The 23,796-nt window shown below is 50.6% G+C and overlaps 11 protein-coding genes across 11 annotated transcripts; 5 read left to right on the top strand and 6 right to left on the bottom strand.

Moving 5' to 3' along the window:
- Positions 1 to 28: 28 nt before the first annotated feature.
- Positions 29 to 1,547, top strand: N7539_006508 (chitobiosyldiphosphodolichol beta-1,4 mannosyltransferase; the record flags this gene model as incomplete). The annotated part of the gene is made up of 3 exons (XM_056936110.1): positions 29 to 263; positions 345 to 541; positions 606 to 1,547. 3 exons carry the CDS (start codon positions 29 to 31, stop codon positions 1,545 to 1,547), a joined length of 1,374 nt encoding a protein of 457 aa, XP_056789034.1.
- A 121-nt stretch (positions 1,548 to 1,668) lies between these two features.
- On the bottom strand, positions 1,669 to 4,064 carry N7539_006509 (uncharacterized protein; the record flags this gene model as incomplete). The annotated part of the gene is made up of 4 exons (XM_056936111.1): positions 1,669 to 1,833; positions 1,905 to 2,657; positions 2,745 to 3,899; positions 3,957 to 4,064. The coding sequence occupies 4 exons, from the start codon at positions 4,062 to 4,064 to the stop codon at positions 1,669 to 1,671; spliced, it is 2,181 nt and encodes a 726-aa protein (XP_056789035.1).
- Positions 4,065 to 6,791: 2,727 nt separating this feature from the next.
- N7539_006510 (thiolase family protein) lies at positions 6,792 to 8,256 on the bottom strand (the record flags this gene model as incomplete). The annotated part of the gene is made up of 3 exons (XM_056936112.1): positions 6,792 to 6,992; positions 7,068 to 8,012; positions 8,107 to 8,256. The coding sequence occupies 3 exons, from the start codon at positions 8,254 to 8,256 to the stop codon at positions 6,792 to 6,794; spliced, it is 1,296 nt and encodes a 431-aa protein (XP_056789036.1).
- Positions 8,257 to 9,424: 1,168 nt separating this feature from the next.
- ubc2 (E2 ubiquitin-conjugating protein RAD6) lies at positions 9,425 to 10,257 on the top strand (the record flags this gene model as incomplete). Its single annotated transcript, XM_056936113.1, has 4 exons — positions 9,425 to 9,466; positions 9,692 to 9,756; positions 9,827 to 10,051; positions 10,113 to 10,257. The coding sequence occupies 4 exons, from the start codon at positions 9,425 to 9,427 to the stop codon at positions 10,255 to 10,257; spliced, it is 477 nt and encodes a 158-aa protein (XP_056789037.1).
- A 993-nt stretch (positions 10,258 to 11,250) lies between these two features.
- On the top strand, positions 11,251 to 14,385 carry N7539_006512 (putative kinesin family protein (KinA); the record flags this gene model as incomplete). Its single annotated transcript, XM_056936114.1, has 5 exons — positions 11,251 to 11,255; positions 11,322 to 11,347; positions 11,419 to 11,513; positions 11,625 to 14,050; positions 14,151 to 14,385. The coding sequence occupies 5 exons, from the start codon at positions 11,251 to 11,253 to the stop codon at positions 14,383 to 14,385; spliced, it is 2,787 nt and encodes a 928-aa protein (XP_056789038.1).
- A 1,171-nt stretch (positions 14,386 to 15,556) lies between these two features.
- Positions 15,557 to 16,576, bottom strand: N7539_006513 (EF-hand domain-containing protein; the record flags this gene model as incomplete). Its single annotated transcript, XM_056936115.1, has 4 exons — positions 15,557 to 15,736; positions 15,850 to 16,145; positions 16,272 to 16,357; positions 16,566 to 16,576. The coding sequence occupies 4 exons, from the start codon at positions 16,574 to 16,576 to the stop codon at positions 15,557 to 15,559; spliced, it is 573 nt and encodes a 190-aa protein (XP_056789039.1).
- Positions 16,577 to 16,674: 98 nt separating this feature from the next.
- Positions 16,675 to 17,350, bottom strand: N7539_006514 (uncharacterized protein; the record flags this gene model as incomplete). Its single annotated transcript, XM_056936116.1, has 2 exons — positions 16,675 to 16,969; positions 17,298 to 17,350. The coding sequence occupies 2 exons, from the start codon at positions 17,348 to 17,350 to the stop codon at positions 16,675 to 16,677; spliced, it is 348 nt and encodes a 115-aa protein (XP_056789040.1).
- A 321-nt stretch (positions 17,351 to 17,671) lies between these two features.
- Positions 17,672 to 18,028, bottom strand: N7539_006515 (uncharacterized protein; the record flags this gene model as incomplete). The annotated part of the gene is made up of 2 exons (XM_056936117.1): positions 17,672 to 17,830; positions 17,978 to 18,028. The coding sequence occupies 2 exons, from the start codon at positions 18,026 to 18,028 to the stop codon at positions 17,672 to 17,674; spliced, it is 210 nt and encodes a 69-aa protein (XP_056789041.1).
- Positions 18,029 to 18,193: 165 nt separating this feature from the next.
- On the bottom strand, positions 18,194 to 20,399 carry N7539_006516 (transmembrane 9 family protein; the record flags this gene model as incomplete). The annotated part of the gene is made up of 3 exons (XM_056936118.1): positions 18,194 to 18,261; positions 18,342 to 18,777; positions 18,873 to 20,399. The coding sequence occupies 3 exons, from the start codon at positions 20,397 to 20,399 to the stop codon at positions 18,194 to 18,196; spliced, it is 2,031 nt and encodes a 676-aa protein (XP_056789042.1).
- A 446-nt stretch (positions 20,400 to 20,845) lies between these two features.
- Positions 20,846 to 21,991, top strand: lcp5 (small subunit rRNA maturation protein LCP5; the record flags this gene model as incomplete). The annotated part of the gene is made up of 1 exon (XM_056936119.1): positions 20,846 to 21,991. One exon carries the CDS (start codon positions 20,846 to 20,848, stop codon positions 21,989 to 21,991), a length of 1,146 nt encoding a protein of 381 aa, XP_056789043.1.
- Positions 21,992 to 22,771: 780 nt separating this feature from the next.
- On the top strand, positions 22,772 to 23,556 carry N7539_006518 (uncharacterized protein; the record flags this gene model as incomplete). The annotated part of the gene is made up of 3 exons (XM_056936120.1): positions 22,772 to 22,784; positions 22,856 to 23,068; positions 23,150 to 23,556. The coding sequence occupies 3 exons, from the start codon at positions 22,772 to 22,774 to the stop codon at positions 23,554 to 23,556; spliced, it is 633 nt and encodes a 210-aa protein (XP_056789044.1).
- Between the last annotated feature and the right edge of the window lie 240 nt (positions 23,557 to 23,796).

Raw genomic sequence — 23,796 nt, forward strand, 5'->3', positions numbered from 1 at the left:
GCGCGTGGCCGATCGGTCGTAGGTCAACATGATCGAATCACTCATTAGCATCGCCTTTTGTCTATCCAGCCTACTGACCTTGATCATTCTGCTCCTGCCGTCGCAATATGAGCCATCGAAAAAGGCAAAAGGCGGAAACGGCACGCCGCGGCCGACTGTCCAGATCCTCGTCTTGGGAGACATCGGACGGAGCCCCCGCATGCAGTATCATGCCCTGAGTGTCGCCCGCAAAGGCGGGAAAGTCGACATCATTGGCTATCAAGGTAAATTTCTGACCGATTTTCTGCTCCAAAGCAGATTCTGATTGCTATTCAAATGAATTGACCGATGCCTTCTTCGAATAGAGTCTGACCCTCACCCTGAGATTCTGACCGACCCCAATATCACGATAGTTCCACTGCGTCCTCACCCGCCATTCCTACAGACGAGCAACAAGATACTGTTTATACTATATGGACCTCTAAAGGTCTTATTCCAGGTCGCTTATCTTTGGAAATGTCTGGCATATACGACTGCGCCAGCTCAATGGATGATTGTACAGGTAAGGCAGCCAGAAGATTTACTTCCTTGTCATTTACGGAACCAGACTGTTCAACATCCCACAGAATCCGCCATCTATTCCCACACTCGTGGTCGCCTCGGTGTCTTGCTTTCTACGACATACACGACTGATCATCGACTGGCACAACTTTGGATATTCGATTCTCGCCTTGAAATTGGGTCGAAACCATCCGCTCGTCAAGGTGTCAACTTGGTATGAAAGGACCTTCGCCCAATCGGCTTCAGTCCATTTTTGTGTCACAGACGCAATGGGTTCCGTGCTCAAAGATCAATTCAACCTCCGCGCACCTATTCTCACCCTGCACGATCGACCAGCAAACCATTTCCACCCGATCCAAGATCCGGGAGAGCGCAAGAAGTTTTTGGTCACACTCCCCGGGGCGGAGCCACTGCGTGAATTATTAGAATCCGGCGGCGCGGAGGTGCTGGTCAGCTCTACATCCTGGACACCGGACGAGGATTTCTCTGTGCTCATTGAAGCTCTCCAACAATATTCCGAACAAACAGAGAATGAGCCATGCCTCCCCCATATCCTGGCCGTCATCACTGGCAAGGGACCCCAGAAGGAGATGTATATGCGGCAAATTGCGGCATTGGAGGCAGAAGGGAAGCTGAAGAAGGTCACCATTCGGACTGCATGGCTGACAGTGCAGGACTACGCTCAACTTCTAGCCTCGGCATCACTGGGGGTCAGTCTGCACACCAGCAGCAGTGGAGTAGATCTTCCAATGAAAGTTGTAGACATGTTTGGTGCAGGACTGCCCGTGGTTGGATGGAATCGCTTCAAAGCTTGGCCGGAATTGGTGACTGAGGGTGTCAACGGAATGGGTTTTGGGAGCGCGGCCGAGTTGACTGATCAATTGGTGACTTTTTTCAAATATCCGCAGCAGCTGAATCGTCTTCGGACGGGCGCGCAAATGGAAAGCGGCCGCCGCTGGGAGGATGAGTGGGATCCGATCGCAGGGACTTTGCTAGGCCTCACATGACCTGGGCCTTTCCAGGGGCGTCTTTCTCGCGCGAACTCTCGAGGAGTGGCACTTCTCAACCGACATTCCAGGGGAGGGGCTGTCAGTTGACAGATTCGAAACTTTTGCTGACCCCGGGCTCCTACAGCCCGGCCTGAAATTTGCCGCCGCAATAAAGGCATGTGTCGAAAGCCCCGAAGATACTTCTAAATAGAGGGCTAAGGCTGCCTTCATGGATATGAGCGATCGTCTCTTCGTTGATGTATTCTGCTTGACAAAGGGAGCAGTATTTTGATAGCCCAGGCTCCTGAATAGTCAAGAAGCTTAGACCGCAGCGTACTACAACAAGAAAAACAAGTCAGTGCAAATTGACTACACTCGAAAAAGCCCGGGGAACAAACCAAGGAGATGACCGTCGTCACATTGCGCTTCATCAGCCGAAGTCCATGAGATACCGGCGTCACAGATCTCGCATCGTTCGAACAAATGTATGCCGGGGCCATTAAGCTGCGCGGTGGTCTTAGCAGATACTGCGGCCGGCTCCGCGTTGCACTTGGCTATCTCTTCACTAAGGTCGGCCCCCGTGAGTGCCGCCAGCTTTTCCAAGGAAAGACGAGCATGTTCGCGAATGGCCTTTCCCTCTTGATCCACAATTGCGCAGCAGGCTGACGCATAGACTAGTCTCTGGGTCTCTAGATCATTCTCCGCCTCTGAATCTAAACTGGAGAGCACGTACGAAATCACTGCTTCACGCTGATCCTTCGGAGACCAGGATTGAGTTGCCGATGCACTAGGAGCCAAGAGAGCGTGTATGTCGTCAGAGTGGTTCGAAGTTTCAGAAGTGAAAGCAATAGTAGATCTTTCGTCGGAGGCCACACGATACTCGATCATGTCTGTGGGATGTCTAGAGAAAAGCACCGCAACCACATCCCTGAAGGAGGCTAGACCCCATACTCGAGCAATACTCTGCCCTCCCAAGTCACGATCCAGGTCGAATTGCTCGAGAGAGTCTCGCATAAAATGATTCCATGAAGGAGTCTGCGGGGTGCGACTGATCTCCTCTCCGTTGACTTGGAATGTGGCTCCAAGACCACCAGCATTCCCGACGTGAATATTCGCCGTCTCGCCAGTCTCGTCCAGTAAAGAGATAATTTCTAGAAGTCGTCAGCTCTGACCAATTTAGCAGATCTTTGCCAGTCTTCAGAACTCACCTGATACAGGCATCATATACCTGTGAGGTCTTTCCCCATCCTCCTCGACAAAGCTTGAAAAGAGCCGCTCTTCTATGTTAAGCTTGACCTCATTGGCAGGATTGTCGAGGTAAAGATCTCTGGGCAAGGGTATAGTTAAGAGACTGGCATTTGTCGCGGCAGTCAAGATGATTGTTGTGGACGAGGTCTGGAGGTATACAAGATCAGGGACTGCTTTCTTGAAATGGGTGGACCTTTGACTTACGGTAGAGATCCACCTAATGGGACCGTTGACTGGACGAGTCGTGGAATCAGACACCATCGGGCTCGTTGAGTGACCCGAAAGTCTCGCGCGCACTGGCATACTCGTGAATTCGCCTCGACCTAGGTCAGACTCTTGCAAAGTCACCACAGCCTTGAATGTTCGTAGCTTGGAGCCGAGAGTTACGGCAATCATAGCAGTGACCGAGAAAATATCCTCATCTGAAGTCCGAGCCGTTTCAAGCCATGGCCCACATGAGGCCGACAAGGCCCTGGCCTTTATCTGCATGGCTCTCCGAAGAAGGGAACTTGAACAGACTTGGGGATAAAGCTGTTTCTCGTCTTGCAAAGAATGGAGAGCCAATTTCTCCACCGAGTATGGCATAGACAGCCCCTTTTCGTGCGCAGTTCTTCGAACCCGTAGCAGAATAGCCTCGTTCGCATCATTCGTCACCATAAGAAGGTGAATGCCCCATCGGCTTTCCGCTTCCCGTGCCAGCCCTTGATTTTGAGGCGGGATATGCAAAGGGGGACACCAGTGAAATGACCGAATGTTTGACCTGCGCAACTCTAGTCCACTCAGTGGTTCAGGTGCCTTAGGATCCAAATGAAACGCATGGTTGATGACAGCAACTCTATTCCACTGGCCTGGCATACCAGCGAACTCCCATAGTGATAACAGCAGGTTGGATGTCAAGACAGCGAGCACACTCCGGCGAAATCGAGCCAGCCCCGGTGGAGACCATGCAATACCAACAACATTGCTCGTTGACTGCTCCACGCCAACTGAGAAGTCATCTCGATTCTGAGGCTGAATGTTCTGCCACTCGGCCTGCGTGAAAAGATTGACTCGAAGCCGAGTGATGTTCCACTCATCTTTATTGAGTGGACCCGACGAGTCTTCATCTGGGCGTTTGAGGGTCTAAGGGAAGCTTAGCAATAGGTAGCTTTTCTCCGGCTCAGAATTATTTTCACTTACCAAAATTTGAACATACTCGCCGGCGGCCACAGCAAGGTCACCATCGGTTGACCAAGCCAAACTCTCGAAGCCTGATGGAACACAGGGTAAGTGAATTGAATTCAGCATTGTGCGCCAGCTCACACTTCTCTGGTTGTCAAAGCAATCTGCATCTTCTGTGTGTAGAGTTAGAAAGGGTAAGTTCGCACGTAAACAAGAAGTCGCAGTGCGCGTGCTGCTAGATTGAAGGACCCCGATCGGGACTTGCGAGTATTTTCTCCATTAGGTAGCAGCCCGATAAGCGAATGCGATAAGCTGAAATTCAGTCCCATTTTATAAGTTACGATGACAGCCTTACCGGAGGGAACGTCTAATTTCATCTCGTGGACATATGGATCTTATTGACCTACCGGCAGAGCTATGTACTTGATGGGAGAGCAGAGAGGTAGTAGGTAGGCTCTAAATACTTCGTGAAGGTTATTGGAACTTCAAAGGCCAAACATACTCGTCCCGTCGCCTCTGACTAACAGCACAAACAAATTTGTGCATGAATTGATTGAAGAGTCATTTCAACATTGGTTATGCAGCTAAACAGTCCATGGGCGTGTTCGCAAAGACAAGAGATTGAAATTAAGCTAGCTAAAACCGGTATGATGAAACATCTTTATGGTGTGAATATTGTCCATCATCCGCTGCAATCGTCAAAAGACACGAAGGGTACATTGACCAGCAAATAGACATGTAAAAGACATGCAAGAAGAGGCTACACACGTAGCCCTGAGTCCTATGTAAATCTTCAATCAGCCTGCGGATCGATCTCCTGTTCCCCCGTGAAATCTACTCTCAGAGACTTTGAACCACCTCGAATTATATTCTGTCACCCAGCAGAGCCTCCTTGCTACGTGACACGTCAACAATGGTCCATTGTGAAAATGAGATTGGAAAAAACTTACCAAGCCGGCGAAAAGCCTGCATATACCGGGGAGAAAGAGGGCCTGACTCAATTGCCCAACTTGTGTCCTGACAACGGCTTCCACGACGGTGTCTACATGTAGCAGAGATGAAGAAGTGGGACTGATGTGTCTTCCCCTTGAACACTGTGTTTTCAGAAAGACCAAAATGGCAAGTAACGTATGAACTCTGAGGGGATGCTCATACTGACGCTCTCTGGTAAGACACTAGAAACATTAGCAAGTTATAGTAGGCAAAAGAGGGAGGATACCTCGGTTTGGGCGAGCCTCATGAAATGTAATCACCCCGGCTTTTTGACTCCGCGAAGTCCGCAACTCCTGGCGGAGCGATATATGGACTTATCGATGCCATATTGAGGGATTGACCGTGGTTGTGCTGAATTTGGCTAGAAGGAATTCTTGGGGGAGCAAGAAAACTTAAAATATATTTATCTTGAAGGTGATGATATTGTGGGCTGTATGAAACCCTCGACGACAGTCTGGCCACGAGATAGACCCGCGTCATTGACTGTCACTGTCAGCTATGAGCCTCAGCCTTTACTTGATTTACTTACCTGGAAGAACTGTTGAACGACCCATGCTGAAAAAGCACCTATGCCGATGTTTATCTCTTCGCAGATATATAGAATTGACTTCCTGTCGCTCAGACCTAATTTCCTAATTTATAGTATTTGATACGTTTCGTCCCTTGCCATTGGATGCTACATGGATGTGGGCGTAGCCGTGAGCGAAAGAGCTCACTCAATACACCAGATTCATACCAATGTTGAAAAAAACTCATATCTAGCACAACTGCCTAAGATAACATCGCTACGAGATCTTGTGCTACACCACCCATCATACCATCACTTTTACTCGCGGCTACCAGCTCCTTCCTCCAGTTCTAACTGTCATCAGTGAAGCAGAGGTGCTCTGATTTTTGCCACTCAACATACTAGCTATCCTAGGACCAAAGTGGTCTTAGGACTGGAATGTGCCTCGTCAGAGGCCACAACAACATTCTGAATTCTATACACAGTGAGCACCGAGCCAGTATCGCAGCTAATTTTACACCACTCACACAGCCAGCATCGCAGCCAGATCCACAGCCAGATCCGCAGCCAGATTCACACCAGCATCGCAGCCAGATTTACACCAGCATCGTAGCCAGCATCGCAGGCAGATTCACACTAGCATCGCAGCCAGCATCGTAGCTATTAACGCGACCAGATTCGCACCGGCATCGCAGCCGGTATCGCAGCCAGATCCGTAGCTAGGGGCCCAGGAACGTAGCCAGCATCGCAGCCAGGTTTACACTAGGCTCGCCAGCATCGTAGCCAAATCCGTTACGTCTAGCCAATCATTTTTACCTAGAAGTTCTACTTTTTAATCCGTCAATGTAGAACACCGAGTACTATTGAATGCAACAATATATCCATTGAACAATCGCATTGCACAAAGGATCTGTCCATTCTTTCAATCAGGGGTTTCCCAGGAATTGCCTGGTAGTCCTCACTAAAAAGGATGTAATAACTCAATAGCTGGCTTCATGAAGGAAAGGACCATATGCCTCTCTGAAGCAACCTTGGCGATGGGTACCTGCATTTGAGCAATATCATAGGGCGCTGAGGTTCGGGGCTGGCCCGCGCATCGCAAACAAGGTGCCCAATAGAGACGGGATGCGCCTCTATCGGTATCTGACGGGAGGACCTAAGGATTTACCAGTATCAGGTGCTGATTGAGCCGACTTTTAGTACAAAGCTGTCCATTCCACAAGGTATTTCAACTTTCATGTTGAGGTGTCGCTTAGATATATACAAAGGTGAATACGCCCACGCTCGACCAGATCGGTCAACGCGAGGGTATCTTAGAACGAAGATGCAAAGATATACATCTTGGGGATTGCTTAATCCACGCGCTCCAATTTCTGCACAACCATAGCAGTGGCTGCGCCTCCGCCATTGCAGATGGCAGCAACACCATACTCGCCGGGTTTGAGCTGGTGGAGAAGTGTCACAAGGATACGGGAGCCGGAACTACCCAGGGCGTGGCCAAGTGAGATAGCACCACCCAGCATGTTGACCTTTGCGTCCTGCAGGCCGAGAATCTAGAATTCAAGTCAGTGGTTAATCCTGCACAGGAACCTCCAACGTGAAAACAAGAGATAATTTGAATAGCTTACCTTCTCGTTAGCCTTGATCACGGCCGCGAAAGCCTCGTTGAACTCCCAGACGGCCACTTGGTCCTTGGTGATTCCCGCACGCTCCAGAGCGATGGGGACAGCCTTGGCTGGGGCTACAGGAAAGTCGACGGGGTCAATGGCAGCGTCGGCTGAAGACACAATGCGGGCTAGAGCCCGAGCACCAGTGCCAAACTCACGTGCCAGAGCTTTGTTGGCCAGCACCAGCGCAGATGCGCCATCGTTCATTGTAGAGGCATTGCCCGCAGTGACAGTGCCGTTTCCATCTCGGAGGAAAGCGGGCTTGAGTGTGGTCAACTTGTCAATGCGCAAGTTCTCGTATCCCTCGTCTCGGTCAATGATGGTTTCACCCTTCTTGCCCTTGACCGTCACTGGAGCAATCTCGTCGGCAAACTTATTTTCCTTCCAAGCCTCTTGCGCCCGCTGGTAAGAACGAATGGCGTACTCATCCTGATCTTGCCTGGAAATCTCGTATTTCTTGGCAGTCTGCTCTGCGCAGACTCCCATGTGGAACTTGTTGTAGACATCCCAAAGGCCGTCCTTGATCAGACCGTCCTCCATCTTGATCTCACCGAACGGCGGGAGCTGGCTAGAGCGAGGCAAGTAATAAGGCACCCGGGTCATGTTCTCCATACCACCGGCAACTTGAGCCTCCGCTAGACCGAGCTGAATGTTTTGGGCGGCAAGCACGACAGCCTTCAGACCCGATGCGCAGACCTTGTTCACTGTCATCGACTCCACACTCGAAGAAAGACCTGCGAACATAGACGCCTGCCGGGCAGGAGCTTGTCCGACCGACCCTTGCAAGACATTCCCCATGTACACATCAGTGATTTTCTCTACTGGAATCTTGCTCTTGCTCAGGGCAGACTTGATTGCCACAGCTCCGAGCTCGGGTGCTGACACGGAGGCGAAGGAACCGTTGAACTAGAAGGGGCTGTCAGTTGGTGGTACTAGAGGAGCCAAGAGATATAATAGCCAGGCGTATTCTCTTTCCACCTATGAGTACAATATAACATACCTTGGCGGTAGGTGTACGAGATGCACTGATAATGTAGGCATCTTCAATCTCCTTCAGCACCATGCGACCGGAGCTGAAGTGTCGAGCGCGGATTGCGGGGATCGCCATGCGTGACGGAAGTCGGGCGGATAGCCCTGCGACGTTCATCATGTTGTGAGGAAATGCAAAGGGTGATCGTGCTATATTCAAATAGTCAAGACTATCAACTAGTACCGATACTTGATGTTCAGAAGTGAAAGTATCTTGAATAAGAAGAGTCTGGTCGTGAAAGCAACGTAACTCACACCTGCTGCATGCCCGCCTCTCCCTGCGAAGGGCCGCTGGCGCGCCGCCTGTAGCCGCCGAGCCGAGGCTATCAGCAGATCCACGTGATATCATTGGCCAAAAGACACTTTTTGTGTCACACCGCCGTCCAAACTCCTTAGTCATAACTCGTAGACTCGACCATGTTCCATCTACTCAGTGCTCTAGTGTTCTAGATAGTAGAATACTAGAAGTTGCTACTCTGTCGATAGCATCGCCAGCACATTCTTGGGAGAACTCTGCTATGAGATATTGGGTCGTCACAGAGCGTTGGCATGACCTTATGCGCGAGCCTTTCCTAGGTCCAGTCCATTCAGTATCTCACCCATGCTTCAAATCTATCCTGGGGTGCTCTCGCCATGGCATACCCACACTCCACCTTCTTATCTCCGGCATCCATTGGCGATGATGCCCACAGGTGAAGGAAATGGTCTTGCGGCAAGATTGTTCATGAAAGCGGGACCTATTGGTATGGGTGCTGGCGGTGCAACAGCGTTCACTAGAACAAGACTACTCCAGTTTTCCATCTATGACATCCATTTGAGTGTGCGGTCGAGGTCAACTCGGCCCAAGACCGAATCAAGAAAGTGCCCGTCGACTGATCTTCATTACAACATACTTGAGCTACAGTTCGTTGAGCTGTAACGTACTGATCAGATATGAAAGCGAAACATACCATATCACTGTTTCTACAACACTGACGTACTGAGTAGTGAGTACTACTAAAGCTCGCACGCGATATCCACTCCCGGAAGGTAATCATATTTAGATACGGGAGGCTTCCTGTCAATGACCTCATCGGGTCAGTTTATCCGAACCTTCTTCATCACTCCTATTTAGGAACGTTATGCCGATTCCCCTCTTCCCTATTTATCAATCACCGCCCGCACGCCGCCTAACGAGAGCTCTTGACTATTCGTCTTCACTCTCATTTCTGCCTCGTCTGTCTCCTTCTACAGTCCCAGAGCTACTCCATATAACTGGAAGCACAGACACCAGCATAATCATCGCCGCCATGTCGACCTCCGCTCGCCGCCGCTTGATGCGTGACTTCAAGGTTAGTTCAACCACAACATGGACAAAGTGCATAAGAGATGCCCCAAGTTTTGAAAATCGACCATCATTGCTGCGGGCTGGAGCTCGGATTTTGCCACACCTTTCCAGTGCTAGTCAAGAAGCGGGCATTCGTCCTTTTTTTTAAGGCCTGATGTCGGACACGAGCTCAACACTGCCACAATTGAAGTTCGCCCCCGCCCGCTAACCTGTCTTTCTTCCATTGTAGCGCATGCAAACCGACCCTCCTGCTGGTGTTTCTGCATCTCCAGTAGCTGACAATGTGATGACCTGGTGTGTACCTGATTCCAGACCGCGGGGCTCACCCGACTTGTTGGTTCGGCAATGACTGACAGAAGTACAGGAATGCCGTCATCATCGGCCCCGCCGACACGCCCTTTGAGGATGGCACATTTCGCCTGGTGATGAATTTCGAGGAGCAATATCCAAACAAGCCACCAGGTGTTAAGTTCATCAGCCAGATGTTCCACCCCAATGTCTATGGAACCGGCGAGCTCTGTCTTGATATTCTTCAGAACCGCTGGAGTCCCACCTACGATGTGGCCGCTATTCTGACCAGCATCCAGAGGTATGGGTCGCATGGGCTAGTGGCGCGGAATGACAAATGAATGAGAACGACTTACTGACAGGCTTGTCTCCCATTTCTGCAGTCTCCTAAACGATCCCAACACCTCCTCTCCAGCCAACGTCGAGGCTTCGAACCTGTATAAGGACAACCGCAAGGAATACATCAAGCGAGTACGTGAGACGGTTGAAAAGAGCTGGGAGGACTAAAGGCATGTTGTGACATCGAAAGTCAACCACAAGCCCCTCCAGTTTTCTCTTCGTCCTCTTTCTGCTTATCTGCAGGTTCCGTTGCGGACACGAGGAGATTTTTGGATTTGGGGTATCTGAATCGAGCCAGTTGATCTGCACAGCGTGGGGTTTTGGCGCATGGTTTACACTTTTTTTATGACTTGGCATGCTCCCTCTTCGTCCATGCTTTGGTTTCCATTTTTGGGGGTTCCGCGCATAATCTTGTTTCCCCATCATTGATGTTCTGAATGACCCCATATGCCCACATCCGAAATCCATCTATCCTTAGCCTGAATGCATTTATCGCCTTGAGCAGGTATGCCTCGCTTTTCCAGCTCTAGGACCTTATCTGCCCAGACAACCTCCGTTCAACACTCGAGGCTTCCGTACCGCAGGGCGTTGCTGACTTGAGGAACGGGGTTCATGGGCAACTACAAAAAAGTAACTTTCATGCGGGCATCTTGAGAGTGCAGGCGACAAGAAAAAAGCGTTGAATAATCCGATCATCGCGTGGTGTCAGTAAAAAGGTCATCATTAGCATCACGTACGAAGATGATTATCTCAGTAGTATTCATGCATGCGCCTGGCCCGCATGACTGCAGCCAGTCCCGCACGTCCCACTCAATTCCAGTCGGGCGGTCGGTCGGCCATCCATCCCAAATGGGGGGGCGCGTGTCAACAAATCCACTTCAACCTCCAGCTCCGACCAGATCGACGCCCAATCTCCCCTGGGACTGCAGTTCATGTTGACATACTGAGCCTCAAGTTCCTGGAGGATTTTCGTCTGAGCAGAGAGCAGGTTGGGGAGCAACCGTACACGCAAACAACCATAGCCCACCCCTGATCCTGGACGCTCAGAAGACACCGCCAAACACTACAACCACCGGACATTCCACTGCCCCTCTTTGGGGACTATTTTGTCTCTGAAGAGAGTCCGACAAAAACGAACGGAGAGCCTTCTCAACCGTCAATATGGCGTAAGTCACCATGTCAACTGTGTTGCGAGAAGTCCGTACACAAGCTTAAAAGTACTTTGCAATCAGGTCCGCGGGGTCCAACACCATTAAGGGTAGGCGCATGCCCAACACGACTGAGAAGGCGACCTACGCCGAATTTGACCGACTAACCGCAATATCACAGTGGTGGCCAGATTCAGACCGCAGAACAAGGTAGAATTGGCGTCTGGTGGTAAGCCAGTCGTCGAGTTCGAGAGCGAGGACTCATGTATCATCAATGTGAGTCGGATTTCCCTGCTGCGCTTAGACAGGATTGCAACCAGAGAGAAGCACGGTGAAGCCATAGGAATCAAAAGGCGAAAATGAAATAATACTGATATGTAGTATTAGTCAAATGAGGGTACTGGCTCCTTCACCTTCGATCGCGTATTTCCTATGGACACAGCCCAAGCCGACATATTCGATTTTTCAATTCGTCCGACTGTGGACGATATTCTGAACGGCTACAATGGAACGGTCTTTGCGTACGGCCAGACCGGCGCGGGAAAATCTTATACAATGATGGGTTCCGACATTGATGATGACATCGGCAAAGGTGTCATTCCACGTATCGTCGAGCAAATATTCGCCAGCATCTTGACGAGCCCCAGCAATATTGAGTACACGGTGCGGGTCAGCTACATGGAAATTTACATGGAGCGCATTCGAGATTTGCTTGTGCCGCAGAACGACAACCTCCCCGTCCACGAGGAGAAATCCCGCGGAGTGTACGTCAAGGGCCTGTTGGAGGTCTACGTGTCCAGCGTCCAAGAAGTCTACGAGGTGATGCGCCGGGGTGGAAATGCGCGTGCGGTTGCTGCGACAAACATGAATCAAGAGTCGTCTCGTTCGCATTCAATTTTCGTCATCACAGTCAGCCAGAAAAATGTGGAAACGGGTTCAGCCAAGAGTGGGCAGCTCTTCCTCGTGGATTTGGCTGGCAGTGAAAAGGTTGGCAAGACAGGTGCCAGTGGTCAAACCCTGGAAGAAGCCAAGAAGATCAACAAAAGTTTGAGTGCGCTGGGCATGGTCATCAACGCCTTGACTGACGGAAAATCAAGCCACGTGCCGTATCGAGACTCGAAGCTCACTCGAATTCTCCAGGAATCACTGGGAGGAAATTCCCGGACAACACTGATCATCAACTGTTCACCTAGCAGTTATAACGATGCAGAGACGATCTCAACTCTTCGCTTCGGTGTTCGTGCCAAGGCGATCAAGAACAAGGCAAAGGTCAACGCGGAACTCAGCCCGGCCGAGCTCAAGCAGCTGCTGCGCAAGGCTCAGACTCAAGTCACAAGCTACGAATCATATATCTCTGCGCTGGAAGGAGAAGTCAATCTTTGGCGTGGCGGAGACAGTGTTCCCAAAGACCACTGGACACCCGCCCGAGGCAACGAGATTGTGGGCGCTGCGAAAGCAGAAGCTCGTGGACCCAGGCCTGGCACTCCCTCACGGTTACAAGAAACCATTCGTTCGGAAACCCCACGCCCCGATTCACGGGTCGGTGACCGTTCCAGTACCCCCAGCCTGGTGCTGGAGAAGGACGAGCGCGAGGAATTCCTACGTCGTGAGAACGAGTTGCAGGATCAGCTCGCTGAGAGGGAAACACACATTGCGAATGTGGAGCGAAGTCTCCGCGATGTTCGGGATGAACTGAAGTCTTTGAAAGAAAATGCTGGAAGTTCTGTCAAGGACAACGAGCGTCTGAGTACAGAGGTCAACGAGCTGCGCATGCAGTTGGAAAAGGTGTCATATGAAAGTAAAGAAGCCGGTATCACCATGGATGGCCTGCGCGAGGCCAACGCAGAGTTGACCACTGAGCTTGATGAGCTGAAACAACAACTTCTTGATGTGCGCATGAAGGCGAAGGAGACCAGCGCAGCAATGGATGAGAAGGAGAAGAAGAAGGCCGAAAAGATGGCCAAGATGATGGCTGGGTTTGATTTGGGCGACGACCTGTTCTCGACCAACGAGCGCAAATTGCAAGCGCTGATCGCTCGTGTCAAGTCGCTTCACGAAGTGAGCGCCGCGGGCGAAGTAATTGCCCCTGAAGACTTGCTGGAGCTCCAAACTGGACTTTTGGAAACCCAAGGCTTCATTCGCCAAGCTGAACTCACAATGAATGACCGCGGAGAGGCTGATGCGGCGAAAGACGGCCGTTATGCGCAGCTGCTGAAGGACCTCGACGGATTGCTACATGGTTACGAAGACCTACTAACCCGCAGTGTCAGCGATATTGATGCGGGCGAGATTCTTCAACGTGTGGAGCAAGTCTTCGATCGTCGGAAGGAGGCTGAGACAGCCGCGATTGAACACCTCCAAGCGCAAATCACCGAGAAGAACGAGGAGTTGCACAAGCTCCGCCAGGTGCAACTTGACAACAAGTCCGGCACGCCGGCTCATCAGGCTGCAACTGACGATCTCAATCAGCGTATCGCAGAATTCGACGCCATGAAGAAGTCTCTCATGCGTGATCTTCAGAACCGTTGTGAACGGGTTGTGGAGCTTGAGATTTCACTAGACGACGCTCGGGAGCAGTACAATAACGTGCTGCGATCTTCCAACAGCCGGGCTCAACAGAAGAAGATGGCCTTCTTGGAGCGTAACTTGGAGCAGCTGACTTCTGTTCAACGACAGCTCGTGGAACAGAACAGCCTGTTCAAGAAGGAGGTTGCCATCGCGGAGCGCAAACTGCTTGCGCGAAATGATCGCATTGCCAGTCTGGAGAGTCTGCTTCAGGAGAGCCAAGAGAAGTTGACTCAGGCGAACCACAGGTATGACACAGCCTTATCCTCGTTCTTTCAACCTTCCCACGTCGTCGTCGAAGAACAGGCATGCATTATTTCTCAGAAGATGCTAACTGAAATCCTTTAGGTTCGAAGCGCAGCTCACCGCCGTTAAGGAGCGCCTGGAAGCTGCCAAGCAGGGTTCCACGCGCGGTCTTCCTTCCATGGACAGCAATGGCAATTTCAGCTTTGGCGGTTCACGTATTGCGAAGCCCCTTCGTGGTGGAGGTGGGTCGGACGGTCCAACAAATGCCACCATTGCGGGTGTGCAAACACAAGAGTCCTCAGGCAAGCGGTCGAGCTGGTTCTTTGATCGCAAGTGATCACCATCTCACCCGCTTTCCTCCGTCCAAAAAGGATTGCTCATCGAATCGTGACAAATTCTCTTGCAAGTATGCCGGTTTGTCGATGATGAACTGAAAACTATCTCAGTCCCTACTATGGCTGCCCCTACTGTCGCTTTCTTGTGTCACTCGACTATCTTCCTTACGCCATATAACGAGTCTCATCTTTGCTTGGAACTCCCCCACCCCCGTTGTCTCTTCGTTTTGCTCTCGAGTTTCTCTGCAATGTCATATGTCTGTCCGAATTATGCCTCTTTTTGCGTCAAGGATGAAGGTTATTCTTGTCATGCTTGTTTGCCGTACACCGCCGGTGGTCTCTAGCATTATGTGCTTTGCCATGTGCGTGTGACTTGTGTCCTTTCTTTTGATTCTGATTTCCCCCAGTACAATAGATCGTGCCCTGTATTCGCAGGGGGAGAAGGGGAGGTTTGTGCATCTTGCGATACCCTTTGTATATCAAATCCCAATAGAGTGCTGCATAGCGACCTTTTTCTCTCTCGCAGGTCTTCTTGGGGAGTTTACAGAGACCGTTATGCATGCGATCAGTCAATCCATGTACAGTCTGCTTCAGATTCTAATCTATTCCATCGTAGCCTTCGTAGGGGTGGAACAGAAGGAAGTTTGGCAGGTGAACAAGTTGGATGGTGCCATCTACTCGTCGAATTGGTACGCGCGTAGATTGTTGGGTCAAGGCCAATGTAAGAATCGATCCATGCGTACCTAGGTAGGTTATCAATGATCATGTTTGAGGTAGGTCTCTGGATGGATATGACACGATGTGACGATAAGTATGCGACAGACAAAATACAAGAGCTTTCTTTCATGTACATGTTGTCCGAGGATGACCGGCCGAATTTGAGCGGTAGGGCAAATTGACTGGCCAGAAGTTGAGGGAGGCTGAGGGAAATGGAACAAAAAAAAAAAAAAGAAGTGCAAAGATCAGACGGATGAAAAGCAGGCAGAACCTCCCAATGACAAAGCCAGCTAGGAGAACGAAGAGAAGCATTCCCCAAAAAAAGTATCCAAGCTGGTGGAAAAGAAGCAGTCGAAAGAGGGATGAAAAACGAAGAAAATAAAAACAAAATTGACGAGAACAAGTCAAAAAACATGTGCGCCGCACTGTGCCTTGAAAAACCAGCCCGTCAGGGCGCTAAACCAGACCATCGTACAATGACAAGGCGCTGACAATAGTCTCGTCACGCTTGCTGCCCTCCTTGAATTCTTCAATATCCAAGCTCCCATTCTCATCCTTGTCCATCATGCGGAAGATCTTGCGTACTCGTTTCTCTGGTGTGTCTTCATCCTCGGGGAGCTTTACCATTGAGCCGACCTGTGAAGATGCATTAGCGGACCTTTCCGGCAGATGCGATCGCAACTCAGACGAGCCCAAGTATGGGTGAAGATGATGGTGTGCCGTCGCCTTGTCCGGGGGCCGGTACATACCATTTTGTAGATTGCCTCCACAATGGCTAGCATTTCGTCGTAGGTGATCTTTCCGTCGCCATCAATGTCGTATAATTGAAAGGCCCAGTCTAACTTGTCCTCCATCTTCCCGCGTGACGTAACCGACAAGGCGCAGATGAATTCCTTGAAATCAATCATGCCGCTGTTATCCGAGTCGAATACCCGAAAAACATAATTTGCAAATGATGAGGGGTCGCCGAAGGGAAAGAACTGCCGGTAGATCTTTTGGAATTCCTCCTTGGTGAGGGTGCCCGACGGGCAGTCCTTGAGGAAGCCTAATGGTGTCGAAACACAACGAGAGATCAGCATTGCGCGTCAAAAAAGCATGGTAATTGCAATGCAGAGCAGCATAACGACGAGATAGCTGCCTGGTCTCATGCATGGCTGTTATCAAGACGCACCTTTATACCATTGCTGAAGCTCTTTCTTATCAAAGTGGGTGGATTTCTGCAGCTCGTCGAGCTGCGCGGGGGAGAGCTTCGATTGACTGGGATTCTAGTGTCAGACTAACCATACCCCACAATGTGAACAACACCGACTCATCCGAGGTGGACATGGTTCCATGAAACCGGTCTCCGCGATGATGAAAATTGCGTGGTACATGTCGCATTCACGCCTGCTTTCGAATTGCGCAGCGAATGACGGCGGGGTTGCCCTTAGGATGTTTGACAGTGATGAACCTCGAGCGCACTTACGACTTGCCCATGATTGCGGTGAAATGGCGATTGACAGAGAAGGCCGGCAGCTGATCTGCTCTCGTCTGGCTTTGGCGAGGTTTGCTGCAAGGGTATGGCCGCTCGCTACTCAAAGACGAGGCGGGAGAAAAAAAGGGGGATCGCAAATCTGGTGACGCGGGGTAGCACGGGGAAGAAGATGTGGCTCGGTTTGAAATGTCCAGTGGCGTAGGCGGGGAGGTTGAAGAGAGGACAAGCAGGTCGATGGCCGCCGGATGCTGGAGGGGACAAGAGAGCGAGCGGGGGAGCCAAGATAGAGAACGAAAGAGGAAGAGTAGTAGTAGTAGTAGTAGTAGTAGTAGTAGTAGTAGTAGTAGTAGTAGTAGTAGTAGTAGTAGTAGTAGTGCGTGGTGTGTTTGAAGCGACTCGAATACAAGTGTAGATGGTCGGGACTCGGGGCACGTCCTGTCTATCCACACGACTGAGTTCGAAGTGGGTATGTTGGGTGACGAAGAAGTGGTGAACAGGAAAAACAATAATCCCAGTGCGTGGGAGGTTCCGCCGTCCCAATCTTCCGCCGTTTGGGTCTGAAGCCTTCAAGTCTTCAAGTCTTCAAGCCACAGGCCACGAGGGGGAAATGCCGAATGAGGTCACGGGTGCGTCCTGCTGGGATGAAACAGCCCCGTCACGAGAGTCGGGGCTGAGGTACCGCCATATGGCAAGGAACCGGGGAGAGACCTGCGTGTCCCCTACTCTACCCCACTGCCGGCCGGGTATGTGGGAAGTACTGGAGGACAGGTGCCCATGTGGGAGGGACAAAGCCTCGAGTCCAGACCGTCCGATCGCTCGAAGTGGGTGGAGAACGCCACTCGGCGTGAAAATCGATGACTCTGAGAAGACCTATTTTTGGGCAGTGCTCAGTGTGAAGAGATAGGGTTCCTCCAATCTTGAAGATCTTGGAATTTGCCGCATAGGCGCTTTCTGAGGGTTCTAGAACCTCAACAAGAGGATGATGCGATCTGGCGGTGTAAGAATGGAAGATCATTTCTAGCCACAGTACTCGTCAACTGCCACAATGGTACTTGATACAGGAGGGAGTGTTGCTATCTTCAACTGAGTTCAAGCTGCTAGTAGTAGTAGTAGTAGTAGTAGTAGTAGTAGTAGTAGTAGTAGTAGTAGTAGTAGTAGTAGTAGTAGTAGTAGTAGTAGTAGTAGTAGTAGTAGTAGTAGTAGTAGTAGTAGTAGTAGTAGTAGTAGTAGTAGTAGTGCTTGTACCAGGAAGTCATCTCAGTGATCACATAAATGCATTATAGCGGATTACTATGTACAAGAACTTCAACCTTCATATCGCTTTTCGAAGAATCAATCTATCCTGCCGAAAGAGATAGACGAACCGCAACGATACGGTGGAGTGCAGTAAACGAAGAACATACCCGGGGAATCACAACTGGACTCTTTCGCCGCAGCACAACAATGCGTCTCATTATCAAATGCAACCCCGGGGAAAGATGCAAGTGCCTGTGGTCGACATGGATAGAGCCAAAAACGAAAAACAAGAGAAAGTATACGAGGGAAAATCGCCCTGAAAGAAAGATGTCAGGTCGAGGGTCGCCAGGGAGAGGAAAGTTTCCCAGTCATGGAAAGCAGCCTCAGTCCACCTTGATAGACCCGTAAATGCGATGTATGAATGCCCAGCTAGCGAAGAAGCCGATTGAGCCTATAGTTCAAAAGAGTTAGCAAGCTTCCCTTGCAGCAGGTTGCGCGGACGGAATTGAAAAATTCGCCCAATGGTCTTACCTGTGAGGACAAAGACAACAAAACCAATCAGTGCCGAGTATCCCACATAAAGCACCGCGCCAGTCAAGCCACCGAAACTGACGCGAGTGGCCCAGAAGATGAGGGCGTTGAGGAAGACATAGCCACCGGTCATACCGGCACCGGCAAAGGCGCGCCAGTGCCACCGATAGTTCTCGGCACAAAGCAAAAAATACACTAGCAGGACGGTGGTCGCAGCCGAAGTGATGATCATCAACCCATAGCACAAGAACAAGAAGCCGAACATATAATAAATCTTGTTGGTCCAGAGAGAGGTGGTTATGAGATAAAGCTCAACGAAAATGGCGGCAAACGGCAGAATGCCAGCCATGAGGGTAGATGGGATGGGCCGGAGACTGCCAGACACCGGAGGGATCTGACGGGGAATCTGGTTGGTCTTAGTGGGACCTTCGATAGCCTAGATTCATGACGCCAGGGATTAGTATTGAGTTCGGTTATTGACGGTGGATCGCTAGTCATGATCGCCAGGGAATAGAATGTTGTTCAACATACCGCTTGCCTGAAGCCAAACCAGCTGCCGGCCACGCTCAATGGAACACTGATCACAAACCAAATCAAAACCAACGCAAGCATAGTCCCGAAAGGCACAGCGCCACTTGACCCCTTGGCCCAAACGAAGAGGTTCAGAATGAAGAAGGTGGAAAAGATGACCCCCGGAAGCAAAAGAGGTGTCATAATAATGTTGCGCTTCCATGCTTCACCACCGAATGATTTGTAGACACGCGACGAAACATAGCCTCCAATCGCCCCGAAGAGGGCGGAAATTAGAAGGATGGCGGTGGCCAAGAACCCGCGATTGGCGGGGGAGAGCAGACCGAGAAGGGCAAATACTGGAGGAGGCAGGTCAGCGATATAGGCTCCAAAAGCGGCGAACTCGCAGTCATCCAAGAATGGAATAGATTCATGTTGCGACTTACCAACGGTGACGCCTGTCATCATGAATAGTTGAGCACCATTTCCAAGTAAAATACTCAGCAGGAGAGGCGACTGGGGACAGCGAAAGACATCGCCATGTACAAGCTTCCATCCGGAGTCTTCTTGAATTCCGTCTTCGACTGCGCCCGAGCTACCGTTCAAATCATCCAGATCGATTTGGTCGAGCCGATTGTACCGGGCAATGTCCTTCTTGAGAGCGCGCACTAGTATCATACTGACCGTGGCCACCAAGAAGACAACAAAAACGGCGGAGTTGATCAGGGAGAACCAGTGGATCTTGGGGTCGTATACATGCAAATACTTGTCCCATCGCGTGGCCCATGCAGTGGAAGATTCTTTCCAGTACACGCTGTATGTCCAGGTAACTGAAGTGTCAACCTCTTCGCTCAATCTCAGAAGGTCGTCTTGGGTGCCGCACTCGGCGGTACCATCATCCAGCACACGGGAATCACGTCGGGATTCGGGTTGCACGTGCACGCCAACCACCCGGTATTTATCCTTCCCACTGAAACCCACGCGGTGGTATTCGACAATGATGTCGTAATGGTTGTAGAGCACCGATTGTCCATTCTGATCCACGTCGCCAAGAGCGAATCCCGGGGTATAGAACTGAGTATTTGTGTTGCTGTCGTAGTTGAGCTGCGCCGCGGGCAAGCCGTCCACAATCCAGTTGATGTTATATCCCTGCGCAATTCGACGATTGGTGAATTTGGCGCTGCGCGCGTCAAATGTAACCTCTCCGCAGACTGCTTTGCACGTTTCATTTTGAGCCATATGAAGCTGCAGCGGCGAAGTGCGAATCCGATCGCCGAACAGAATGCTTCCTAATGATTCTCTAACATCTTTTGGTCCACCCTCCGGTTGACAGAAGTGGAATTCTGGTTTGTAGTAGTCGTAAGAGAAGACTGAGTGAAGTTGATCGTCGCGCGACAGCCCGGGTGACAAGTGGTTGACATTTAGCGGGACTGCTTGGCCTTTATCGTAGGAGGATGGAGCGACACCGGGGAGATAAAAGGCCGATGAGACAGACGCCAGTGAGAGAAAAGCAGGGACGAGCCAGGAAACATGGGCGGTGAACCGCATGGTGGGCGCGTAGGTTGCACGGTGGTGGTTCCGTTCAGGACAGCTTCATGTGTTTTGATGGATGTCAACACCGGGTACGAGGGTAGGTACGAGATTCAGGCGTTAGGAGGCAGATAGATCTTACCCAACTCCGACCTAGGCCAATCAGATGCGGAATACCAGTGCGATGAGGCGCTTAGAGTCACAGACTTCAATTCCGGTAGAAGTTAAGACCACACCATCAAAACACGAAGGATGACCTTTAAAGACAGACACCATGACGAAGGACAAGGCTACCGGTAGCGACACGTGACCCGGAAGCGGATACATACGGTGCTCATGGACCAAGCCAGGAGCTCTACATCTATCACGTGGTGATAAGAAAATCAACTATCCAAAAAATTTCCGGCAACATACAGATTTGCGACGCTCGCGGACTGCGCACTCGTCGATCAAAGCAATTCATCATGGCTTCGGCAGATACTGTTCAATCCACAAGCCCCGGGATTTCTGCTCTTCTGGAAACTCTCAACACCTCACTGGTTGGCGCTGCCTCATCCCTACCAGCCTCAAAGAAAGATGCGCCCGCAGACGTTTCGATCACGCCGCCCCAGGACGGCATTTCGCTTCTAGACACAAAGAGCGAGATCCTTCTCTCATATCTCCAGAACCTAGTGTTTTTGGTAATCATTCAATTACGACAAAAACAGACGAAATCTAGCGAAGAAGGCTCCGAGAATGCTGCGGATGATAATCTTCACGACGAGGCTGTGAAAAAATTGATCGAGCTGCGAACGTACCTTGATCGTGGTGTTCGGCCTCTCGAGGGACGACTTAAATACCAAATTGATAAGGTCATCAAGGCTGCGGAGGATGCCGAGCGGACTGAGCCTGCCGCGAAAACGAAAAAGTCCAAGACAAGCCGCAAGGATGTCGATGCAAGCAGCGACGAGAATTCCGATGGGGATGACAGTGAGGCGAGCAGTGAAAACGAGGAGGAGGAAGATATGGATGAGATGGCATACCGGCCCAACATCTCAGCCCTCGCCAAGGCCAAGATGGAGCAGAAGAAACCTCAAGACAAGGTCTCGAGGGAGGAGCCCAGCGATGGCATCTACCGTCCTCCCAAGATCATGCCTACTGCTCTGCCCAGCTTTGATCGGCGCGAACGACAAGAGCGCCGACCTCGCCGGTCTAACGTCATTGACGAATTCGTCAGTGCTGAGATGTCGGCGGCGCCTATGGCTGAACCCAGTATCGGTAGTACCATCATTGCCGGCGGACGGCAAACCAAGTCGAAGAAAGACAGAGAGCATGAGGCGGAGCGTACACGGTACGAAGAAACCAACTTTGTCCGTCTTCCCAAGGAAACTCGAAAGGATCTTGCCAAGCGTGGAGGTCGCCTCGACTCGACCTATGGTGGTGATGAGTGGAAAGGCCTTACCGAGGGTGCTGATCGTATTGAGCGTCTTACCCGTCGGTCTAAGAATAGTGGCTCCGCGCTTGAGAAAAGCCGGAAGCGCAAAAATGAGGACGGGCAACGCAGCGATGGTGTGGCTGTTGGTGATATCTTTGATAAGCGCCGCAAGAAGGTTGATACCTGGAAGCGGTAAAGCCTTTGAAAGGAGTTTTTCTGGGGACCTCGCCTCCACATCTATGATTTTCTTATTATACCAACCATCCTGCACCGCGCTGTGAAAGCATAAAAGTCATGTGCTCATTGACTGGAGTTGGGGTGTTATTCAGGGGCTTGATGGGTGTACTGCAGTCTAGTCATTAAATCTGATCGAGTCTGATCGTATCCATGGACAGGATGTCACATCCCATAGAATTTGGTGTTCACAGCGCCTCTGGCTTTGCTTGATACCACTGTTTAAACCATCTCGAACCGACCCGATCAGGTTCGTTGTCCAGGCGGAATCGGGATGCCGAGGACCCACTTGAGGTTTGCATCCATAGAGAGTCCAATGAGTCCATAAGCTCTTGTTGGCACATCCCGCCTGAAGCACAGTAATCTAAACCCAATCGACTTTTGCAAGTTCACGTCAAGGATGCTACAGAATGGTAAATACCTTGCCAAGAAATAGACAACTACTGTAGAATTCTATTTGTATATATCATGATAAGCCCCGGATGAGTATCTGGTCTGTAAGTCTGCCGAATTCCATGTGGACCGACCAGGCTGCCAAGTTCATTGCGGATTCCGATGCCTTTCACATGTCTGTTCCGGAGGAATGATGTCACTCTTTGGCGGAGCACTCCATTCTATTGTATTCTCGTCTGCTGCATATGACTTAACGTATCCTGCACTCGCACTGTAGAACTTTTTGAACCGAGACACTTTCCATCCTTCAGCTCCAGCTTATTGTAACGTATACTCACACTCATACATCATGGAAAGACCAGGTGAATCAACGTTCTTTCCTGCCAGAATTATGACACTTGAAACACCTCGACTGACAAGCATCTTTTCCTAGTGGCCGAAATCCGGACAGTGATCCAACTGCTCGTCCAGTCCCCTCCTTCGCTCCAACAAAAGGCGATTGAGCGTTTCTTCGTCCCCGATGCATCGTTTGCGCATCCGTTCTGTCGGGTGCCCAGCTTCAATGGAAGCCGGTGGTGGATTACCAAGATCTTCCAGTGGTATAAGATCATGTCTCCACGGATTGAGATGCAAGTTCACTCAGTCGGTAAGTGATTCACTCCGTTGATTTCTCGATCTGTGTTCTACAAGAACGAGAAAAGTCAAGGTGCTAAGGAACCATTCACAGCATTCGATGAGGATCAATTGAAGCTCTATGTCAACATGTCCCAGATCTTCTCAATCTGGCTGGTCCCCTTCCATGTCGCACCTGTGACATTGACCACAGTCTTGGATTTGACCACCGACCGGGCACAAAGTGATGCATCTACCAACGGCGACCACACCAAGTACTACATCACCCGACAGGAGGATCTGTATCAGACTTCGGACTTTATCAAGTTCCTGCTGCCGCATATTGGTTACTGGCTCGTCATGGCCTGGCACCTGATGGCCACCTTCTTCTGTCTTGTTGGTGTGACTGCGCTCTGGCCCATGCTGTACTTGGAAGAGAACGGTTACCTGCCAGTTTGGATTTCGCGGGGTAACCTGGCCTATGACATTGGGGAGAAACTTCCTGAGATCAAGAAGGAGTAGGCTTTAGATTTGTCTACTCCGAGTCGAACCTCTCCAGGTTGGGGTCAGTGACACTCTAAGGCTACAATTACCCTTAATTTTGCATGATACTCTAGCTAGACGCTGTAATTGAACTAAATGCTGGAATTGGACTCCATGTACTAGTAATTGGCGCCATGATCTAGGAGATCGATCATTCAATAACTTGACAGAGCCGTCTAGATCGAAACCTTTACAACATCACTTGACGAGGCCCACGCC

Source organism: Penicillium diatomitis (assembly GCF_028827545.1).
Source record: "Penicillium diatomitis strain IBT 30728 chromosome Unknown utg000008l_segment0_segment0, whole genome shotgun sequence".
NCBI lineage: Eukaryota > Fungi > Ascomycota > Eurotiomycetes > Eurotiales > Aspergillaceae > Penicillium > Penicillium diatomitis.